The sequence below is a fragment of the Microcebus murinus genome, chromosome 1 (assembly GCF_040939455.1).
Source record: "Microcebus murinus isolate Inina chromosome 1, M.murinus_Inina_mat1.0, whole genome shotgun sequence".
NCBI classification, from domain to species: Eukaryota; Metazoa; Chordata; class Mammalia; order Primates; family Cheirogaleidae; genus Microcebus; species Microcebus murinus.
The window spans coordinates 124,972,503-124,995,636 of record NC_134104.1 but is presented as its reverse complement, the minus strand read 5'-3'; the positions used below and the strand labels follow the sequence as shown (position 1 = coordinate 124,995,636).

General features: G+C 40.7%; 1 protein-coding gene across 1 annotated transcript in view; it reads left to right on the top strand.

Annotated features, from left to right (window-relative positions):
• The window catches only part of LOC105872699 (collagen alpha-4(VI) chain-like), a 90,404-nt gene extending 70,921 nt beyond the window's left edge, over nt 1-19,483 (top strand). The window contains exons 34-38 of the mRNA XM_076001281.1: nt 8,132-8,208; nt 14,768-15,448; nt 17,360-17,456; nt 17,975-18,204; nt 19,302-19,483. Of these exons, the coding sequence (XP_075857396.1) occupies nt 8,132-8,208; nt 14,768-15,448; nt 17,360-17,456; nt 17,975-18,204; nt 19,302-19,483 (1,267 nt within the window). The remainder of the gene's footprint in view (nt 1-8,131; nt 8,209-14,767; nt 15,449-17,359; nt 17,457-17,974; nt 18,205-19,301) is intronic.
• The last annotated feature ends 3,651 nt before the right edge of the window (nt 19,484-23,134 follow it).

The window sequence follows — 23,134 nt, the reverse complement described above, 5'->3', positions numbered from 1 at the left end:
AATCAAATAGTTTTTGCCTGTTCTGAACCTACATGTAAATTGAGTCATACAGCATGCACTCGTTTCTATCTAGCTTTTTCCAATCAACATAATGTCTGTTCTCCTTGATCATCATGTTGTGTATATGGGTAATTTGTTCTTTGTTATTCCTGTGCAGTATTACATTGTATGTATACACTGCAATTTATTCATTTATCTATTCTCCAGACTTTGGTTTTCTAATTGAAACCCACGAAGCACATTTTTATAGGCCATCTGGGATGATTTATCAAAAGGAAGGGTGATTCTGTTAATATTTTCCAGGCTGCTTATGAATGTTAGGTTGAACCATGGGACCTTGCCAATATTTAACCATTTTTGACCTGCAAAAATTGAACTGTCACATGGTTTAACTTAATAGCTAATGAATTCAGCTGTGCCAGACCATTTAATTTTCTCTGAAGGTTGAGTGTGTAGTAGAAGTGGTAGGTGAGAGATTTTGTTGACACAGCTGTGAAGATGCTTCTAAGAATCAGATAGATAAAGTCGAGCTTGCAAACTGTTGGTAAGAATGGACAAAGTATCTTGGGTTGAGAAACAAAGTTAAAATACAGAGAGGGGTGAATTCCTTGTTCACTGTTAACATCATTTTTGCCTAGCAGGATGTCTAGGCAGGGGCATTCTCAATTACTTTTTGAATGGATTAATAGAGGCAGGGTATAAGAATTTAAACTAGAGATGCAGCTTTTATATTTGGCTTTTCCAACAATAACGAGGTGCCTTTGGACAAGTCTTCACCTTTATGGATCTCACTTTGCTCAGCTGGAAAATGGAGAGAGGGCAGCAAATGTTTGTTATCTAGACTCCCAGCTGCAATTATCCAGGCATCTGTTTCTCAGGAAGGCATTGCAGAGTGATTCCCAGGATGCAGTTCCATCCCCTCCAGTGATCATGAGTGCTGCTCTCTGAGAGGGGATCCTGTGCAGCAGACAATATTTGGATCCAATACACAGATGATCCTTTATCATGATGTTCTCGCCCTGTTAGTTGCTTTAGGTTCTGAGTAAAAGGATGTAATGGTATGTGAGAACTTGCTGGTTCGAATATACTGGCACTCCAGTTCCGTCATTTCTGTCTGCTCTCCTTTTCATTGTTTGGACCTGCTCTTGCTGCAGGCTGCTGAGAGACAACTCTTGTGTTGTTTAAATTTAATGGTTTAGAAAGGATGTTAAATGTTTCCTGGCAGCTCAGAGGTAATGAATGACCTCGTTTCTGGTGACATTGGTAAGGAGAAAAACCATAAAAACAACAGTGACATTCTCAGGGCCTTACAGAAAATCCTCATTTCTTCACAATTGGGCATGTTGGAGCCCTTAACCTACCCCCACTGTGCCTTAGCCTTGCAGGAATCCAGCTAGGAGGGTGGACATAGCCTGTGAGTTTTCTTCTGAATTCCCTGCCTGAAGATTCTCTTTGATTTTATGTGGGGGCTTTTTTGCCATCTTTCACCTCTATGATATTTTGATTTTCAGAACAACACCCACATGATTCTTCTGGGAAAATGATGTTTTTTCAATTTGAAATGATGATATAAACAGATGTCCCAACGTCTCAGTCCATTTAAACACTCTCAGGGGCTGTGATGCATACTGAAAAGATTTTTTAAAAGCCGTCCATTGATTTGTCTCAACCCTAAATGCAACTGCATCATAGCATTTGGACTGTCTGTGCCTAATCCCATTGATAAGAACTAATTGCCTTATGTCTCAAAAACAGAAGACTTCATTAGATTCATTTTTTTAAAGGAAAAAAGCAGAGGATTACAGGGAAAATGCAGTTTGTGTGCCAGGTTTCAAATTTTATTTTTCTTCATAAAAAGTCTACCACATGTTCCCTTGAAACAAAGCCTAAGAAAATAGCTCACATTTATTGATCCAGGCACTGTTCTAATATCTTATTGATTTATTTAATTCTTACAACAGCTCACCAAGATAAGTATTATTATGAGCTAATTTTTCAGATCATGAAACTGAGACACGGAGAAGTTAAATAACTTGCTCAAAGTCTGGAATTCCCATTAGCAATGGGATTTTGAGTCTGCAGGTCAAAAACAGGAAAAGAAGATACTTTACAATTCCAAGTTCTTTCCCTGTATTTATGCATTTTATCTTTACAATAACAGTGAGATACGTCTGTTAACTGGCCCTGTATCTATTCCTGTGTATTGCTCTTTTAAAAAAGTATCTAAGGAATAGAGTGTTGTCTATCATAGGGGAAAAAAATCACTTTTAGAAGATGAAAATATTAAGAGGAAGGCCAAAGGCAGTTTTGGATAATTTTTTATTTTGGTATAATTTCAGAATTCAGAAAAGTTGCAGTAGGATATTCTTTCTTATTTTTATTTTTTTGGGACAATCAAAATATATTTATTTTTATTTTATTTTTAATTGATAAACAATAATTGCATATATGTATGGGGTACAAAATGATATTTTGATACACATATATACTGTGGACTGATCAAATCAGAATAATCAGCATCAGAGTATCACAAGCTAAGGACATTAGTTTTTGAAGAAAGGCAGTATTGTGTTACCCAGACTGGCCCCTTCAGCAGCCTCGGTTGACCAGCCACTGACCAGAACTGTGGCTGCTGTGTTCTGCATTAGATTGTTAATGCCCTAAGGCCAGGACTAGCCACCAAGGGAAGGATTTAGGCAATGAGGCTCCAAATGTTGCCTTTTTGTTGTTGTTTTTTTTTTTTTTTTTTTTTTTGAGACAGAATTTCACTTTGTGCCCAGGCTAGAGTGAGTGCCGTGGCGTCAGCCTAGCTCATAGTAACCCTGTATGTATTCCTGGGCTCAAGCGATCCTACTGCCTCAGCCTCCCGAGTAGCTGCGACTACAGGCATGCGCCACCATGCCTGGCTACTTTTTTGTATATATGTTTTCAGTTGGCCAATCAATTTCTTTCTATTTTTAGTAGAGGCGGGGTCTTGCTCAGGTTGGTTTCAAACTCCTGACCTCGAGTGATCCGCCCGCCTGGGCCTCCCAGAGTGCTAGGATTACAGGCGTGAGCCACCACACCCGGCCCAAATGTTGCCTTTGTTCCTTATGTAATTCGGGCATGTTATTTGACATTGGGGCCTCAATTTATTCCCTGTAAAGTGGGGGGTAAACTCATAATTTTGTTGTGAGAATTATAAGAGATAGTGTTTCAGGGGACATCTGACACTTTCTATGTGTATACTTAATGTAGGTCCATTACCATCTTCTGGATGTCCTTAGGAATGCTGTTTGCCCCATAACTATTTATTAAATCTGATATCTCCCATTTCGTGAGTTCCTATGAAGCTTCAGCTCCCATGCTGCATGCTTTCATGCCTTATCATCTTAACCCCTTACTTTTGAAGACGCTGTCCAGAGACCACCAGCAGCAGCAACATCCAGGATGTGAGAAATGCTAAATTTCAAGCTCTGCCCCTGATATGATAGTCAGGATCTGCATTTGTAACGAGATCCCCAGACAGTTTGCATAAGTGTTAAAGTTTGAGCAGTGTTGATCTAAGCCTCGCAGCGATGCTACAAGTTAATAATGATAATCTACATTTCCCAGATGAGGTAAATGAGGGACGGAGGTGAAGTGATTTGTTCTAAGCTACATAGTCCTGGAATTTGCATTCCGTTATGTCTGTTTTCCCAAGTCCCACTCTGCAACCTACACCCTTAACTCAATACCGATCCCTAACGTGTTCTGGGGAGTCCAAGGAGAGTCAGCCTTTGGTGGGACCATGCCAACTGGCAGGAGCCGAAACTGGACTCCAGCTCCTGGGGTCAGTCACAGGTTTCATGACCGCTCTCTCCCTGTCTCCTTCCCTCTACTTTTCCCAGTTTTCTTTCCTTGTTTCCCAATCCCTTGCCTCAACTTGCTGCCAGATGGTTTCTAACTCTCCCTCCTTAGGGTCCAGTTAGCCCTTCCTCTGTCCAAGGCAAATCCTCCTCCCTAGCATTTGCTTTTTCCCCTGGACTCCCATCTTTCCAAGCCAACAGCCTCCCCCAACTCAGTCCCAGGAAAGAACATTGTCCCATGGCCCCTGGCAGCTCAATACAACAGTCGATGTATTGAATTAACCCCACGGATCTCTCCAGGTCAGGGATCACAGACAGTTCTTTACTACTGGGGGGCTGAGGTTTGAGAGTCATCCTTGTACTCCTTGGGGAAATGTTTTTCTGTCTATCTATCTGGGAGGGTGTTGATGTAACCTCCCATGCCATATCCTCTCTCCTCAATATACTCCTGTCTTTAGTACACAACTAGTCCCCACAAACTGCAGCTGGACATTTAGTAATGAAGCTGGTTGAGGGAATTGCCAAAGGTGCTGATTCAAACTATAGTAAAACTTTCAGCCTCAATTGCTTGGGTTATGTTAAAAGTACTCCACTTTTGGTATTTCCTTCTCTGGTGCTGATGAGAATTTGATGGGAATCGTATAGCCAATTTTCTCCTATCTTCACACTGGGCTTCCCTCCTCTGCTATCTCTCTGTTTGAACTTTCTCAGAAAGTATCTTGTCTACTTTATCAGTGACAAGGACCAGGCTGGCAAGTCCAAAGTCAACGTAATTACATGCTTAATAGTGACAAGTAGGTACAAATGAATCAATACTGAATCATCGTTTCCCTGTGGACTTCCACCCACTGTGTTTTTGTGTACTTGTTCCCGCTATTTTTTTTTTGCAAGAACAGTACAAATTTTAAGCATGACCATAAAATTATTGTTCCTAAGAAAAGTTCAAAAAAAGATGCAAGTTCTATAGCTATTCAAATTAAGTTGAATTTGGTAGTTTTCCAGAAAACGGAACAACAGATGGAAGAGCTACGTGCTCTGAGCTGCTCAGAGTAGAAAAGGTGACGCATCGTCCTGAGCAAGAAGCCAATAACAAAAGACAGTAAGTAACCTAGGACAAGGCTGTGTTGGAGTAGGAAGAGAACTAAGTAGCATTGACTCCTACCTAAAACTGTTGCTGAAGCATTTGAAGCCAGAGGTTTATCTAAGGCCACATAGCCAATTATGGCAGATCAAGGACTAGGATCCAGGTTCCTGACATTAATCTCTTAGTGCTGCACAGAACTTTTCCCATGAACCATCAGTAAGACAGAGGAGTATGAATTTGTGCAGACTTGGAGGAATGTTTGTATTTGTTTAAAGTTTTTCAGACTACTTTAAAAATCCACACTTTATGACATACTTCACCTATGTTTCCTGTGATTTAAAAGTAACATACACTAACTTAGAATTTCCCCACAACACTTGGGTTAAAATTGCTGCTCCCAGGGTTATCTCTGCCTCCTCATATCTCCTGGCACATTGCCATGGATCTTGGATTCAGAAGCTGTCCAAATTGCCTCATGTGATTTCCCGTGAAGCTAGTGATGTGTCATATCCCTGCCTACACTGTTTTCTCAGCTCTTGGTGATTAATTGGGCTCATTTGGTTTGGTTAATACTCAGATCTGACGATCATGTGAGGTAGATCTGAATGTTGAATGTTGGAACTCTGCACTCACTCTTCATGCAGCTTCCTCCATGTGGCATGGAGTTCCAGGCTTTCAGACATGCTATGCAGGCTGGGCATGGTGGCTCACGCCTGTAATCCTAGCACTCTGGGAGGCAGAGGCAGGAGGATCACTCAAGGTCAGGATTGCGAGACCAGCCGGAGCAAGACAGAGACCCTGTCTCTACTAAAAATAGAAAGAAATTAATTGGTCAACTAAAATATATAGAAAAAAATTAGTCGGGCATGGTGGCACATGCTTGTAGTCCCAGCTACTTCGGAGGCTGAGGCAGAAGGATTGCTTGAGCCCAGGAGTTTGAGGTTGCTGTGAGCCCAGGCTGACACCATAGCATTCTAGCCCAGGCAACAGAGTGAGACTTTGTCTCAAAAAAAAAAAAAAAAAAAAAAAAAAAAAAAAAGAAAAAGAAAAAAAAGAAAGAAAGAAAAAGAAAAAAAAAAAAGACGTGTTGTGCAGCTGCATGTTGGAGGTGGGTGTTCTGTAATCTGTGGGGAGTAGAGACCTTGAACAAAATTCCAGAGATAAGCACCGTCCACCTCTGGGCCTTTGTACATGCTGTTCCTTCACTCTGGATTGCATTTCCCTAGTTCTTTGCCAGTTACGTGTCTTACTCATTCTCTCAAAAGTGCCAAATGCCATTATCTTTATCAGGTCCCCTCTGTCCCTTGCCCTTGAAATGGATCTTGTCTTCTTCCTGCATTCCTAAAATCTATTATTGGAGCTCTTTCTTATTTGAAAATCATTTCTCTATCTTCCCACATATGGTTTAAGCTCTTTGAAGATGTGGCCATGTCATCTTTGTGTCTCCACATGGCTTGCTGAGACTTTCCTCTGGTAGCTGTTTAATCAGTCTGGTTGATTTGAATCTCTAAGTCAGGAAACAGCATAATTTGAGGTTGCATTTTGCCATATGAGGAACAAGAGAGGATGCTTTTTGCCTTTCTTCTCAGGAGTTTTTTGTTTTTCTCTTAGGAATGTTCCCATGTTTCTTTTGTTTGTGCGTTACATTAGCATAAACAAACATTCAGCTCTTCACAGTCCTTTCCCCACTAGCCGACTCTGAAAGACAGTGTTTGTGATGATATGATACAGTCCCAAACCTAAAGAGTGAAGAGCTCTGTAATGAGTATATTACAGAAAATTCATTTTCCAAGTAACCCTTGATGAGCACGACATGTTTGTATCCTGAGGGCTAACATGACATCTGAAGATATGAATATCCTTAGCACCTTGCTAACTAGAGGAGGACCCAGAACCTACTTGTTCCTGGCCACACAGATGAGGGAAGAGAAGCTGACCCTCAGTGTGGCCCTGTCCTGCATGCTTTGAGAGAGAGTAAATAAAAGGATAGACATGACTGAGTTTAGACCTCCACCTCTTTGCAAACCTTGCCTCAATCTTGAGAGAAATAATCTGAAAGCATTTGTGGTTTCACCATAAGGTAGCAGTGCTGCAAATAGTCTGTATCAGCAGGTTAACTGTGAAACCATTCCTACCCAAGTCTCAGTGGCTTGACACGATAAAGGGTTATGTCTGCCATCTGTCACGAGGGAATGTGGGCCCTTGTGTATATGTGTATATGTGTGTGTGGGGGGAAAGGCATGTTTTGTTGCATGCGGCTATTTCAGGACATGGGCTCCTTCTATCAGTGTCACCATTATACCCCAGGGCCTCGAAATCTTTTCCTGGATCCTCTACATCTGTCTGGCAGATAAGAGAAGAGGGAGCAATGGAGTATACTGCATGCACTGGGAATTGCATACATCACTTCTACCTACATCCCATTGGCTAGACTCCAGTCATGTGGCATCAAAACTGCAAGGGAGGCTGGGAAATGTAGTCCAGCTGCTACCCTCGGAAGAAGAGGGCATGGGTTTGTTGATCATCCAACTAGTTGTCCCATGGACCTTGTTGGATTTATTAGTATTATTAATATTTTTCTTTTAAGCCTCATTATCAGTGATTAAATGAATCATAATTGGAAAGGCTAAGTGAAGGAGATAAACAGATTTGCCAGCTCTGCAAAGCCTTCTCTGATTCCTCCTTACTCTTACCTTTTGGTTGTGCTATGTCCAACTCTGCACACCAGGAATATTCTAGAGGAGCCTCCCTCATGGTGTCTACTCTTTCTATTCTAATGGTGTATGACCTAATGACCGTCCCCTTGAAGACTCTGCCCTTCATGTTAATAGCTCCCACCACACTGCATCCTGCATCCTGTGAATAATTCTTAAGGAATTATGGAATTTATAAATGCTTAACCCCTCATCTCCTTACCCTCATTCCAAAACAACATGACACTGGCTGAGTTTTACACATGTTGGGAATCTGAAGACCCACACTTCATGATCCCACACCAATGACAGCCCAATGCCCAGGTTAGAATTAGAGAACTAAATGACTATAAATAACTGTACTATATAAGGCCGAACTATTCGTACATATGTTTACATAATTATATATTCGTTTAACATCTCATATTAATGTTTTTCTCATCTGAATTGGAAAAAAAACATAGCCTGAAATCAAATCCAGCTAATCATAAATGTGTGTGCATGTGTTTGAATTAGATGGAGGACAGCAGATTTCACTTGTTCATCTGGCAGACAGAGCACCAGCAGGATGTGGAGCACATGGCTCGCTGTACTATCTGCTATGGTAAGCCCGGACAGCCCTCAGATCAGGATGAATTGACTGGTGGCAACAGGCCAGATCCACTCTGCAGCCGTGTGTTTACTTGGCATGTGCAGGGCTCTAAAATCTGGGAATCTCCCAAGTCTGGATTTCCAGTTTTTCTTAGGAAGTCAGACTTGGGAGTCATAGACACTGCATTCCTGTGGGGCCACTGTCGGCAGAGCTGAGTTGTGCCTGACCCCCTTTAATGGGGTAAGTATCTGCTACTACCCCAAAGTCCCTGCCCTCCCCATTGTCTTCCTCCTGGCCTGCTCTGCTCATTTACCTGTCCTGCTAGGCTCCTGGGGATGGCTGGGCTTGTGGTTCCTGTAGTGTTGTGGGCAGACCACTGAATTAAGAATGAAGAGTCATAGGTTCTAGGCCTGGACCCACTATTGACCAGCAGTGGGACACAGGCCAGTCATTTGGTTTCTCTTGGTCCCCGGCTTCCATCACTGTATCCCACACCCCACACTAACCTGTGCTGGAGAGAACTTTCTGCTGAAAGTTTCTGCATGCCCATATTTGAAGAGGTCCCATCCACACACACATCACCCAGGGCCAGAATCATGAATTCAAGAGGGGATCTCATTGTTCCCCTCCTTGATCCCCCACCGAGACCTAGCACAGCCACGAGAGTTTTGGCTGTGACAACTCAGTCAAGCCAAGCACAGTAACTGTCATTTTTAGAGTATGTCACAGTCGATGAAGTGCTTTCACATCCATCTCTCATCTGACACATCTCCCCTCTGGGCCTCACTTCCCTCTCCCATAGAAACAGAAACCTAGCTAGTGTTTGTTAAGCTCTCACTGCCTATCAGGCACTGTTCTGAGCACTTACATGGATATTAACTCATTTTTCATATAAACCTCACAAACAATATCATAAGGTAAGTACTATTAATATCTCCGTCTGACAAATAAGGAAGCTGAGCCTCTAGGGAGGCTAAGTAATTTGCCCAAGTTCACACTCTGACTAAGGGACAGACGTGGGGCAAACCAGGCAGTCTGGCTGCTGAACTCTTGACTTCAACCTCTGTGCTGTGCTAATGTACTAAATTAGGAGTTTGAAACATTTTTTGGTGTCATAGACTCCTTTGGAATCTGGATGAACCTATGATCTTCTCAGAATAATGTTTCTCAATGCACAAAATAAAATAGAGAGGAAAACAATTACATTGAAAATATATTATCAGAATATTAAAATATTTTGATATAATAAAATATATGCTTTTAAAAAATTTTTATTTCTTTTTTTCTTTAAATAACAGGCTTGTTCTCTGAAGTAATATATGTACCTTAAAAAAACTTAAAAAAAATTTTTGAGACAGAGCTCACTTTGTTGCCTGGGCTAGAGTGCCATGGCATCAGCCTAGCTCACAGCAACCTCAATCTCCTGGGCTCAAGCGATTCTCCTGCCTCAGCCTCCTGAGTAGCTGGAACTACAGGCATGCACCACCATGCCCAGCTAATTTTTTCTATGTATTTTTTTGTTGTCCAATTAATTTGTTTCTATTTTTAATAGAGATGGTGTCTTGCTCTTGCTCAGGCTGGTCTTGAACTCCTGACCTTGAGTGATCCTCCTGCCTCGGCCTCCCAGAGTACTAGGATTATAGGTGTGAGCCACCGCCCCCGGCCAAAAGTTTTGCTTTTAATTGACAAATAATAATTGTATCTACTTATGGGGTACAATGTGATGTTGCAATGCACGTAAATTTTTTTTTCAAGCCTCATGGTAGCTTCAAATAAAAAACCTACAACAGATACAGAAAAAAAAACCAACAAGAAATTAAAATACACTATCATAGAAAGTTACTTTTAACAAAGGAAAACAGGAAGGGAAATAAGAAAGAAAGAGAGGATGACAAAATAACCAGAAATCAAATAACCATATGGCAGTAGTAAGTCCTTATGTATCAATAATAACGTTGAATGTGAATGGACTGAAGTCTCCAATCAAAACACAGGGAGTGACTGAATGGATAAAAAAACAAGACCCAACTATAAGTTGTCTGTAAGAAACCCAGTACACCTATAAAGATACACATAAACTGAAAATAAAGGGATGGAAAAATGCATTCCATGCTAATGGAAACCAAAAAAGAACAAGAGTAGCTATACTTCTATCAGATAAAATAGATTTCAAGAAAAAAACTATAACAAGAGACAAAGAAGGCAATTATATAATGAAAAGGGGCTCAAGGACAAGAGAATATAACAATTCTAAACATATAGGTACCCAACATTGGAGCATCCAGATATATAAAGCAAATATTATCAGAGCTAAAGAGATAGACTCCAACACAATAATCATTGGAGACCTCAACACTCCACTTTCAGCATTGGACAGATTATCCAGACAGAAGGTCAGCAAAGAAACATTGGACTTAATCTACACTACTGACCAAATGGACCTAATAGAGATTTACAGAACATTTCATCCAATAGCTGCAGAATTCATGTTCTCCTCATTTCATGGATCATTCTCAAGGACAGATCATATGTTAGGCCACAAAAAGTCTCAAAAAATTCAAAAAAATTGAAATCATACCAAGTATTTTCTCAGACCACAATGGAATAAAACTAGAAATCAATAACAAGATGGGACATCAGAAAATATACAAACACATAGAAATTAAACAATATGCTCCTGAATGACCAGTGAGTCAATGAAGAGATTAAGAAGGAAATTAAAAAATTTCTGGAAAAAAATGAAAATGAAAACAACATATCAAAACCTATGGGATATGGCAAAAGCAGTAATAAAAGGAAAGTTTATAGCAATAAGTGCTTACATTAAACAAGCAGAAAAGCTTCAAATAAACAACCTCTTTGATGCATCTCAAATAGCTAGAAAAACAAGACCAAACAAACCCAAAATCAGTTGAAGAAAAGAAATAATAAAGATGAGAGAAGAAATAAATAAAATTTGAAACAAACAAAAAAATACAAAAGACCAATGAAACCAAAAGTTACTTTTTTGAAAAGATAAACAAAATTGAAAACCTTTAGCCAAGTAACTAAGAAAAAAACAGAGAAGACCCAAATATATAAAATCACAGATGAAAAAGGAGACATTACAACTGATATTGTGGAAATCCAAGGGATCCTTAGAAACTACTATGAGCAACTATATTCCAATAAATCAGAAAACCTAGAACACATGGATAAATTTCTAGACATATACAACCTACCTAGATTCAACCAGGAAGAAATCCAAAACCTGAATAAGCCAATAACAAGTAATGAGATAGAAGCAGTAATAAAAATTCTCCCATCAAAGAAAAGCCCAACACCTGATGGCGTCACTGCTAAAGTCTACCAAGCATTTCCAGAAGAACTAATACCAATCCTACTTAAACTACTCCAAAACATTGAGGAGGAAAGAATACTCCCAAACTCATTCTATGGGACCTGTATCACCCTAATATGAAAGCCAGAAAAAGACACAACAGCAACAAAAAAAAGAAAGCTGTAGGCTAATATCTCTGATGAACATAGATGCAAAAATCCTTGAGAAAATACTAGCAAACCAAATTCAATAACACATTGAAAAGATTATCCATCATGATCAAGTGGGATTCTTCCCAGGAATCCAAGGATGGTGCAACATACACAAATCTATTATATGATACATCATATCAACAGAATGAAGGACAAAAAACATATGATCATTTCAATTGATGCTGAAAAGGCATTTGATAAAATTCAACATCCCTTCATAATAAAAACTCTCAAAACACTGAGTATAGAAGGAACTTATCTCAATATGATAAAACCCATATATGACAGACCCACAGCTAGTATCATATTGAATGGGGGAAAATTGAAAGCCTTTCCCCTAAGATCTGGAATAAGATGCATACTTTCACCACTGTTATTCAACATAGTACTGGAAGTTCTAGCTAGAACTATCAGACAAGATAATGAAATAAAGCACATCCAAATTGAAAAGGAAGAATTAAAATCATCCCTGTTTGCAGACAATATGATCTTATATCTAGAGAAACCTAAAGACTCCACACAAAAAAATACTATTAGAACTGATAATCACATTTAGTAAAGTCACAGGATACAAAAAACATACGAAAGTCAGTAGTATTTCTAATGTCAACAGTAAACAATCTGAAAAAGAAACCAAGAAAATATTCCTACTTACAATAGTTACAAATAAAATAGAATTCCTAGGAATAAACTTAATGAAAGAAGAGGAAGATCTTTATAAGGAAAACTATAAAACATTGATGAAAGAAGTTGAAGAGGATGCAAAAAAATGAAAAGATATTCCATGCTCATAGATTGGAAGGATCAATATTGTTAAAATGTCTATACTATCCAAAGCAATCTACAGATTTAGTGAAATCCCCATCAAAATACCTATGACATTTTTCACAGAAATAGAAAAAATAATCCTAAAATTTATATGGAATCACAAAGACCCACAATAGCTAAAGCCATCCTGAGCAAAAAGAATAAAACTGAAAGAATCACATTACCTGACTTCGAATTATATAATACTACAGAGTTATAGTAACCAAAACAACATGGTACTTGCATAAAAAGAAACACAGAGACCAGTGGAACAGAATAGAGATCCCAGAAATAAATTCACATATCTACAGTGAACTTATCTTGGACAAAAGTACCAAGAACATACAATGGTGAAAGGACAGTCTTTTTGATAAATGGTGCTGGAAAAACTGTATATCCAAATGCAGAAGAATGAAACTAGACCCCTATCTCTCACTATATACAAAATCAAATCAAAATGGATTAAAGACTTAAAGTAAGACCTGAAAATATGAAACTACTAAAAGAAAACATTGTGGAAATGCTTCAGGAGATTGGTCTGGGAAAGAACTTCTTGAGTAATACCCCCAAAGCACAGGCAACCAAAGCAAAATTGGACAAATGGGATCACATCAAACTAAAAAGCTTCTGCACATCAAAGGAAACAATCAACAACAAAGGAAACAGTCCACAAAAGGAAGAGACAACCCACAAATTGGGAGAAAATACTTGCAAAGTTCCCATCTGACCAGGGATTAATAACTATAATATATAAGAAGCGCTACCAACTCAATAGGAAAAAAATCAAATAATAAAGTTAAAAATGGACAAAAGTTCTGAATAGACATTTCTCAAAAGAAGACATGCAAATCGCCAACAGGTATATGAAAAAAATTCTCAAATCATTAGTTATCAGAAAAATACAGATCAAAACCACAATGAGTTTATCATCTCACCCCAGGTAAAATGGCTTTTATCAAAAAGACAGAAATAATGAATGCTGGTGAAGAAGTGGAGAAATGAGAACCCTTATACACTGTTGCTGGGAATGTAAAATTAGTACAACCACTATAGAGAACAGTATGGAGGTTCCTCAGAAAACTAAAAATAGAACTACCATATGACCCAGCAATCTCACTGCTAGATATATATCAAAAAGAAAGGGAATCAGTATATCAAAAAGAGATCTCCACCCCCATGTTTCTTGAAGCACTATTCACAACAGCCGAGATTTGGAATCAACCTAAGTGTCCATCAGTGGATGAATGGATAAAGAAATTGTGGTGAAATACACAATGGAATACTATACAGCCACAAAAGAGTGAAATCCTGTCACATGCAACAACATGGATAGAACTGGAGAACGTTATGTTAAGTGAAATAAGCCAAGCATGGAAAGACAATCTCCAAATTCTTACTCATATGTGAGAGCTAAACATTAAAACAGTTGATCTCATGGAGACAGAGTAGAGTGATGGTTACCAGAGTCTGGGAGGGGTATCGGGGAAGGGGGGATAAAGTGGTGATAGCTAATGGTGCAAAAATATAGTTAGATATAATGAACAATATTTGATAGCAGAACAAAGTGCTATCAAATACCAAAGACGATTTTCAACAACACGTTAGAGTATACTTTAACTAAAAGAGTGGAATTGGAATGTTCCTAACAAAGAAATGATAAATGCCTGACATGATGGATACCCCAATTACCCTGATTTGATTAATTCACATTGTAGGCCTGTATCAAAACATCACACGTGCCCTATAAAGACATACAACTATTATATACCCATAATAATTTAAAAAATTAAAAATAACTGCCAATGTTTGATTTTTTTTAATCCTAAAAAATGGCAATTTCATATGGTTTTAAAGACCATTCTCACCGCTAGCAATCGATGTTTTTATGTGGTTTCCCAGGCATCGTTCACTACTCTTGATTTATCTACTGTACTTACATTACTAAGTACAGTACAACTCTTTTTTTGTAGGGAGAAAGGGAGCTGATGTCTGTGAACCCAGAGATTAGGAAGCCGTATGGCCCTAGTAGCTCAAAACATTAAATGTGCAACCAGTCTCAATCCTTTCTTCTGAGAAATGGGCTCGTGTACCCGTGGGCTTGGCATGTGGGCGCAGTGGCTGGCCAACGCTCAGCAGCAGCTCTCTCCTTACTGAGGGTCTGGAACCGGGTTTTGTATGGGAGAGAAAGGGACGCATCGCTGAACCCCAGCCTTCCCGTGTGTTTCCTCCCCAGACAAGTGCCGCCCGGCTCCGCAGTGCGGCGCGGCCCGGCCGCAGGCGGTGGACGTGGACTTGGCGTTCGTGGTGGACGGCTCCCACGGCGTGCGCGCCGACCTGTTCCGCGGAGCTCTGGGGCTGGTGGGCGCCGTGCTAGACGACCTGGAGGTGGCTGCGCAGCCAGGCGCGTCGCGCGATGGGGCGCGTGTGGCCCTGGTGACGCACACGGCGCCGGGCTTCTGGCCGGGCGGGGGTCGCTCTCCTGTGCTTGAGGGCTTCAGCTTGACCTCCTACGGTCACCGGACCCAGATGCAGAGACATGCCCGCGACGCCGCCGCGGGCCGCCCCCTGCAGGGAGCCCCCGCCCTGGGCCACGCCCTGGAGTGGACGCTGGAGAAGGTGCTCCTGGCAGCCCCTCTGCCGCGGAGGGCACAGGTTCTCTTTGCCATCGTGGCCAGCGAGACTAGCAGCTGGGACAGGGAGAAGCTATTGACCGTGTCCCTGGATGCCAAGTGCAAGGGCCTCACCCTGTTTGTGCTGGCCATGGGCCCTGGCTTGGGGGACCGTGAGCTGGCCAAGCTGGCCCACGTGGCCAGTGCCCCCTCCGAGCAGCACCTGCTGCGCCTGGAAGGGGTCTCGGAGCCGGAGGTAGCCTACGCCCGGGGATTCACGCGAGCTTTCCTGAACCTCCTAAAAAGTGAGCATTCCCCGAATACTGAGGTACCCTGAGTGGGGTGGGGAGAGGAACTTACAGAGCCTGGTATTTGGGCAGGTAGGTGCCCATTGCCCTTCCACCCTTGCTGAAGTGTGTGCAGCTTAGTTTCCCTGGGGAATGCCAGGGAGCACCCCATTTCCTGAAAACCCTGCACTATCATTGCTCTGACGTTGTGCTAGGCCTTGTGCTGGTTTCTTGTCCTGAACCTCTCATCTGGTGTCTGGGAGCCTCAGACCTACACATAACTTCTCAATTTTGTTGTTTTCACAATGAGAATTGCAGTCTTTTCCCTAATTGTGAAGCCATATATGCGTGGAGTGGCTTTGAAAGCACCAATACTGTACAAATAAGGCATAATCATTGTTATTACTATTTATTACAACTGTTTTCCAGTGGTATTTGACATTGCTTCTCAAACTTTTAGGTACACATGAATATCTTGGGGAATCTTGCTAAAATGGGGATTCCAATTCAGTAGGTCTGGGTTGGGGACTGAGATTCTGTGTTTCTTACAAGCTGGAGAGTGATGCTGACGCTGCTGGTCCATGGACCACACTTTAAGTAACAAGAGTATATGACATTTATTTTAAAGTAGGGGTTGACATGGCAGTGTGGGGTCAGAGATCTTCGGGGCTTACCAGGAAGTAAGGGACACAGGACAAAAGGCCAGGGTCTCCCACCTCAGGCTGAATGGATAAATCTAATTGTCTCGAAGCCCTGAGCTCAAGCAATCCTCCTGCCTCAGCCTCCCAAGTGCTAGGATTACAGGTGTGACTCACTGCACCCTGCCAAGATGAAGCTAATAGTAAAGGTTAAGGGACAAGGGCTGTGCCAGTGTGTCCTAGCTGGAATGCGTCCCCATCCCCCAGCCCTAGCATCTTCGCCTCCAATCATAGAGGTGATTTTCTCTTAGAACTAGTAGAATTAAATTCAAGGGCAGCTAGAACCAAATCTGTATCCCTAGTGTGATAATGGAGATTTAGAATTGGGTTGGGGAGGATAGTATCCAGCAGTTTGTCCTGGGCTTCGTCCTTCAGTGAATAATTCAAAATGACTCATGTGCAGGGTGCTTTGTTGTAACGTGAGGCCTTGACCTTGCTGGGAGACATCAGTTTCTCAGTTTATAAGTGGTTATGCCATCCCGTTGGGGACCTTGAGGGGCATCTGCTCCATCATCATTAAAATAATAAAGGGAGTTTGATGGACATCTTCGAAGTACTGGCACAGCGTTTATGTCTCTCCAATTTGAGAGGTACAAAGATCAGTGAATTGGTTCTAGTCCTCGGTCTGCCGCTAGTGAGCTGTATGATCCTAGAAAAGTCAGTGAATCTCTCTGAACTTTAGATTCCGTATCTTTGCAAGGGGTGGTAGAGAGAAGGGTAATAGATCACTAATGACTTGGTGATTCCATGAAGGAGAAGCAGGCTGGCTGAAGGAATCACTTTACTAATCTGATTTAACTTAATTTTACTTTCTTTTTTATGTTAGGTTGTATTTTGTGTTTCGTTATGTTCTTTTATGTTGTGATTTTATTTCATATTGTTTATGTGATAGTATGCATTTTATGTTTTTATTCTGTTATTTCATTTTTATTTGCTTATATTTATTTTATGCTTTATTTGAATATATTTTATATCTTTTTGATTTTATGTCTTCCTGGATTTTTTTGTTCTCAATGTTCTGTTTACTTTTATTTTTATATTGTTAATATTTTTATTTTATTTTGTTTCATTTTGTTTTTTGTCTTATTTTATATTTTATACTTTATTTGATTTTATGTCTTTAGTATTTTATGTCTTAATGGGTAGTATTTTGTTTAATTTTCTGTTTATTTTATTTTAAAGTTTTGCATTATTTTATATTTGGCTTGATTTGATTTTCTTTTCCTTTTAGGTGGAACAAACCAGTACCCACCCCCAGAACTTACTGCAGAGTGTACGGGCCCAAACAGTGGGGACACTCTGCTGCACTCAGGCATGCCTTTCATAAGGTAGCTAAGGGCAGGGCTGAGACTGACCCACAGCTCTGCCCCCAGGCAGGAGATGGTCTCCCTAAAGAAAGGTTATAGGAAATGCCAGTCCTTGACTCGACTCAAACTACGGCTGGGTGCTTCTGGAGTTGACAATTGTGATATACTTTTTTCTTTTTCTTTTTTTTTTAATGTTGAAAGTAATACTGGATCAATATAAAAAGTTCAAAGGATACATAAATACATGAGTGTATAGAAGCAAAAAAAAAAATAAAAAGAAAAAGAAAAATTTTCATTGTACGATATCCCCACATCCTCTAATTCCATGTCCCAGAGTTAAAATTAATAGTGATAAACATATCATTCTGATGTTTATCCAAACATGTCTGCAGACCTAAGAAAACAGTTAATGCAATAATGCAGTCATCAGGAAATGCCCTCACATAAAGATTGTAAATCACAGCAATATCAAGTGAAAATTGAACCTCTTAGTTTTTGAGGTTTGGTTATGTGGTTTGACATGGATTATTTCTATACAGGTCACTCAACCACCAGTTTGGTATGTCTGGCATTGCTGGTGATTTGGAAGCACTTGAAGCAACAGACGTTTTTCTAGAAGAGAAGAGAAAAGGCATGACAACACCTACAACTCCGCAAGAAGCACTTGAAAATTATGAAAAGGACGAATATGACATTGAAAAAAATGAACAAGAAACACCAGCAAAACAAGAAGAAACTAGAAAAGAAATAAATTCAGGTACTACCTATGGTAAGAACCAAACTCCTGCTTCTTAAGTTGGATTCACTTTTTTCATCTTTATCTTTTTTAAAAAAAAAAATTCCTGTGCATTGTGTCAATTCCTTACCCCACTAGGAGTGTGCGTCATCTCCATGGGTCCAGCGCATCAGGTCACCTCTAAAAAACTGGTTATACTATTGGGAGGTTAGTAGGTAGCTTCCCAGGAACAGACCATGAATTTTAACTCTTGCTTTCTGAAGACAATATCTTCTTTATTTAGGGGTACTTGGAAGGCCCAGGAAGAACTATTTGGAGGATGCCAGCATTCTGTGTTTCAGGGCTGACCTGGGACAAGAATACTTGTATGTGATAGAAAATGTGCCCAAGGAAATCTGCTCTACCTAGAAGGCAGGGATTAGCTGCCTGGGAAAATCAATGCATAATTTAAAATTCAGACAGGGTGGGAGGGGGGCAGGGGCAAGATATGTAACCCTAACAATATTTGTACCCACAGAATTTGGGAAAAAAAATTCAGGGTATCCCATGTATTGCTTTGTTGTAACTCGTTGCTTCCCAATGCTATTTTTTTTTTCCTCAGGGACATCATGGTTTTTGTTTTAATAGATGTCTTTACTTCTTGGGCAAGAGTTAGGATATTATATATTAATATAATAAATAAGCTGGATTTGCTTAGGCCATTGGAAGGCTGGACAGGCTTGAGATTAGGTAAAAGGTTGAGATAGTTTGAAAAAAGAAGGAAAGCAAGTGAGGAGTGTGCAGTAACAGAAAGCTTCATTCATTAATTCATTCACTCACTTATACACTCTCTGGGCATATCTGCCATATGCCAGGTGCTTTGCAAAATAATAGCTATAACTATATTTTACCTTTCACATATGCTATGCGACATCATACAACACATTTGTGATGTAGGGTATTTTTTTTTAATATTGCTTTTATAATTGAGGAAATTGAGGCTCATAGAGGTTAAATTACTTGCCCAAAGTTGCACAGCCAGTTGGTGGTGAGGCTGAGATTCGATCCCAGATCTGTGACTCCAGACCATGTTCTTTCCCTGGCATGCTCATGCAGGAAGTCCAGCTCTCTCTGTGTTCATTTTGTTGCAGGTTCTTGTTCCATGGATCCAATGGAAGGCGAGTGCCAGAACTACACCCTGAAGTGGTACTACAACAAAGAAGAGCGGGCTTGCCAGCAGTTCTGGTATGGCAGCTGTGGGGGCAATGCCAACCGCTTTGAAACCAAGGAAGAATGTGAAGCTCAGTGTGACCCACCACCCCTGCAGAGTTAGGCAGAGCCTCATTACTGTAGCTCCTCTTATACGAGCTGATGAAATCAAGATTGCCCTTGTGAGGCAGGGCCACACAGCTCCTAAGTGACAGAACCCACTCCTCAACTTAGACATAAGATTCCTAACTCCCTGAATTTTTTTCCTGCCAGCCAAGGGCTTGGGCCCAGATTATTTGTGACTTGAAGACTGAATTCTAATAGTTACAAAAAGTAACCAAAACTTTCCTAAAACTAATTTAAATGAATTAGAACTGAATGAAAAGGAAATTTGAACTTGACCTATAACATTACTTTAAAATTTTGGGGTGCTACATAGCAAAAGAAAGATCAATGTAAGAAGTGAGCAAAACCTAATTCAGAAATGAATTGAAACTTGGTTTGATTTTTCCACCAGAGAATAGGGGAAGCATTAGTCAAAGAGAGGGCCCGGAAAAAGGGATAGCTAATGTGAACTTCATCCTTTCTACCTAATGTATGTGCATAAATAAAGATATGCTTTGTTAAATCCTTTGGCGTGAGACTGTGTGATTCCTGCTCATTGTAGTCTGTGCTATACTTTGTGACACAGCAGTTGATGAAGAGACAACAGTGACTTTTCCATGGGACCAATTCTTTGACATCAATTATAGTGAATTCTGTCCTTCAAAACGTGGTGACTCAACAATTGAGGCTGACATTGTCAATGCAAGGATGCAGCGAAAGGTTTAGATTCACCATGGTTGAAACATTTTGTGATATAGATATTGAGTACAATTATGTGTTCTGCAAGGTCTTCCTCTGCCTCATGGCTTGATTCTCTAAGCCTGTGACCTTGGGCTCACTTCCAGGCAGAATTGGGAACCGTGTGGAGGGAGCTGCAGGGTATTGAAGATGCCTGGCTCAGACTTCTGTGAGATCATGTATTAACTGGGTGGCTAAACAGAAATGTATTCCTGAAAGTTCTAAAGGCTAGTTCATGATCAAAGTGCTAAGGGCTCTTTTCCTTAGCCCTTTTCCAAAGGGCTTATAGATAGCTATTTTCTCTCTCTACACATGGTCATGGGGTGGGGGATAGAAAGAGAGAGAAAGAGAGAGAGAAAAAAAAACACTCTGGAAAGTTCCTGGTTCTGTAACTGTGATTTCCATAATCTGTATGTTCTACCACACAGTCTGATGATACAGCAGGTGGGATGGAACCAGCTTTATGCAAAATGTTCAAAGAAACATTAAATTTCTATTCTATTTTTAAAACAATTTTTTTATATTACCACAAAAGGATGACTATGTTTTCATGGTAGCAAATCTGTAAGACACAGAAATGCACATGAAAAAAATAATGACCACATATAATCTTTTCTCCCAAAGGTATCCATTTTTGTATAATCCAAGTTTTTTCTTAATGCTTGGATATACTATCTTTTTTTTCTTCCTTAACACACTACGTGTAACTTATTTTGCATGGGAATAAAATGGAAGATGTTCCATCTTGTTTGGCAGAGCTGCTCATTGTACAGATATGCATTGTACACGCATGCATTTCTTTCTTAGGCATAACCTCAGCTGGCTGGGCATAAAGGGGCCAAACTTGTCTATCCTGAGGATGGTATTTGATTTGGGTTGTGATCTATTTTCCACTTCTTACTCCCACCTTTACCTTCCTATGTCCAGGAGTTAGGAACTCCAGGCAAAGATTCAATAATAAGAGCACTGTTAAAACTGGTTGTTCGTGTTGGTTGCTCCCATCCTGGGAACATCAGTGAGGTCCAACTGCTGTTCTCCCCACATTTACTAGGTGGCAGTATAACCATTGCATGGAGCTCTCATGACTCCCAGCAAAAACCTTATTCCGTAAATCCTGAGGTGCAGAGACAATATAGTCAAGGGGCAGAAACAATTATCTGTTGTTTTAATATTCATACTCACTCTTGTATACACAGTTTGTAAAGCACTTTCCCATGTTATTTCATGTGTTTGCCCACTTCCACCACCAAATCTCGAATGTTTTGGGGGGATGAGGAAACTATGTTAGAGAAGTGATGTGGCTTGCAGACCCATAACAGAAACTGGCCATGAACGCCTTTTGATCTTGAGAGCAGGTCTCCTTTTGCTGTACTCCATTTGTTCCAAACCATTAGCTGCCACCAGTGAATTCTGAAGGTCAGAGCCACAGGGGCGGGAGGACAGGCTTGACCTCTGCCTCAGATTCCTTCTACTATCCACCCCTGCCCTGTGGTTCTGGCCTGGATAGAAGCAGGAATGGATGGAAAGAGAAGTTGAACTGCAGTACAGGTCATTCCCGATGACAGCGGCCTCAGCTAACACCACAGGGGGCTCTGGAGCTAAAAGGGCTTGTCAGAGTTGCCCAGGGTGGGCTGACATAGCTGGGCCTGTGCTCCCTGCCTCCATCGGGCATTGGATGTGGGATGCATAGAAGGGCATGTCCATGGGTGAGGCAGCTCTGAGCTGTGGCAGACTCCAGAGAGGCCAAGCTGAAGGCTTCCCACCAATAGCACTCATAGCAGATAAGGCAAGTCCTTGAAACAGGCTCTGAGTGGCACACACCGTGTCCATCATAGTTTCTATGCTTGGAATGTTCTTTTGCATTCTGTTTTCAAATTTCCCTAGCTTCCCCAAATCCAACAGAACATACTCAAAAGCATTTGTGTGTCACACAGGTCTCAGAGATCTGGTCTCTGCATCCATCTCTAGCCTCACTAATATGGCTGTTGTTCTATCCCTCTAACTTTTCACTCTAGCAATACAATTTCCTAGAAATGCCATATTCCTTCCACTCTCATGCTGTTGCCCTTGGCGATACTTTTGTGGGAAATGCCTTTATTTCATTTATTTAAAAATACTTATCAGGTACCTATTATGTACCATATTCATTATCTGTGTCAAAACCCAGGTCAGCTCTCATCACCTCTCTGCAAATGCCTCTAATTACCCTCTTTCAAGAAAGAATTAGTCATTACCTCCTACAGGCTGCCTTGTACACCCTTATAACTTTGCCCCTTTTCCACTATATTCATACCATTTGCCCATTAATCTCCTTATAAGGCCATGAGCCTCTTCTTCAGAGTCCCCTGCCCAGCACAGGGCTGGGCACAACTCCTTTTAGTGCTGATTTCAAAACTCTCTGCTATTTCAAAGACTGTTAGAAATGTTCCCCAACTATCTTGACACTGGCTTTTCTTCTACATCTCTTGCTCTGGAAAGACCCTTTGCTTTGTAGACTCCTCATTTATTTCTGTTCTGCACTTATTTCAGAAATCAGGTCATCTGCCCCCATCAGTCAAGAGGAAATAGGTTCAGGTGTTTTTAAATTATTTCTTGGATCTGCTATCTTATTAATTATCACCTTGCACTGCTTTGGGGATGTTAACTTTTCTGATGAAGGAGTTAAGATCCAGAAAGGTCAAGTTACATCGGGTCTTACGCAGCGAATCAACTGGTAGCCTACAATTAGGATCAAAATGTGTTTTGAACTGATTTGCATCTGCTTGGTTCACTCTGCAAAGTTTAAAGGTTTTAATCATTATGTGAAGTGTCTGCTTTGCACTTCAAAAAACATAGTGGATTTCATTTATCCTAGGAAATTGAGGAATATAGGATTTCTGGACTCAGAATGTGGTTCCCAGCTGTGTGTCAAAGTGTACAAATACATACAGGG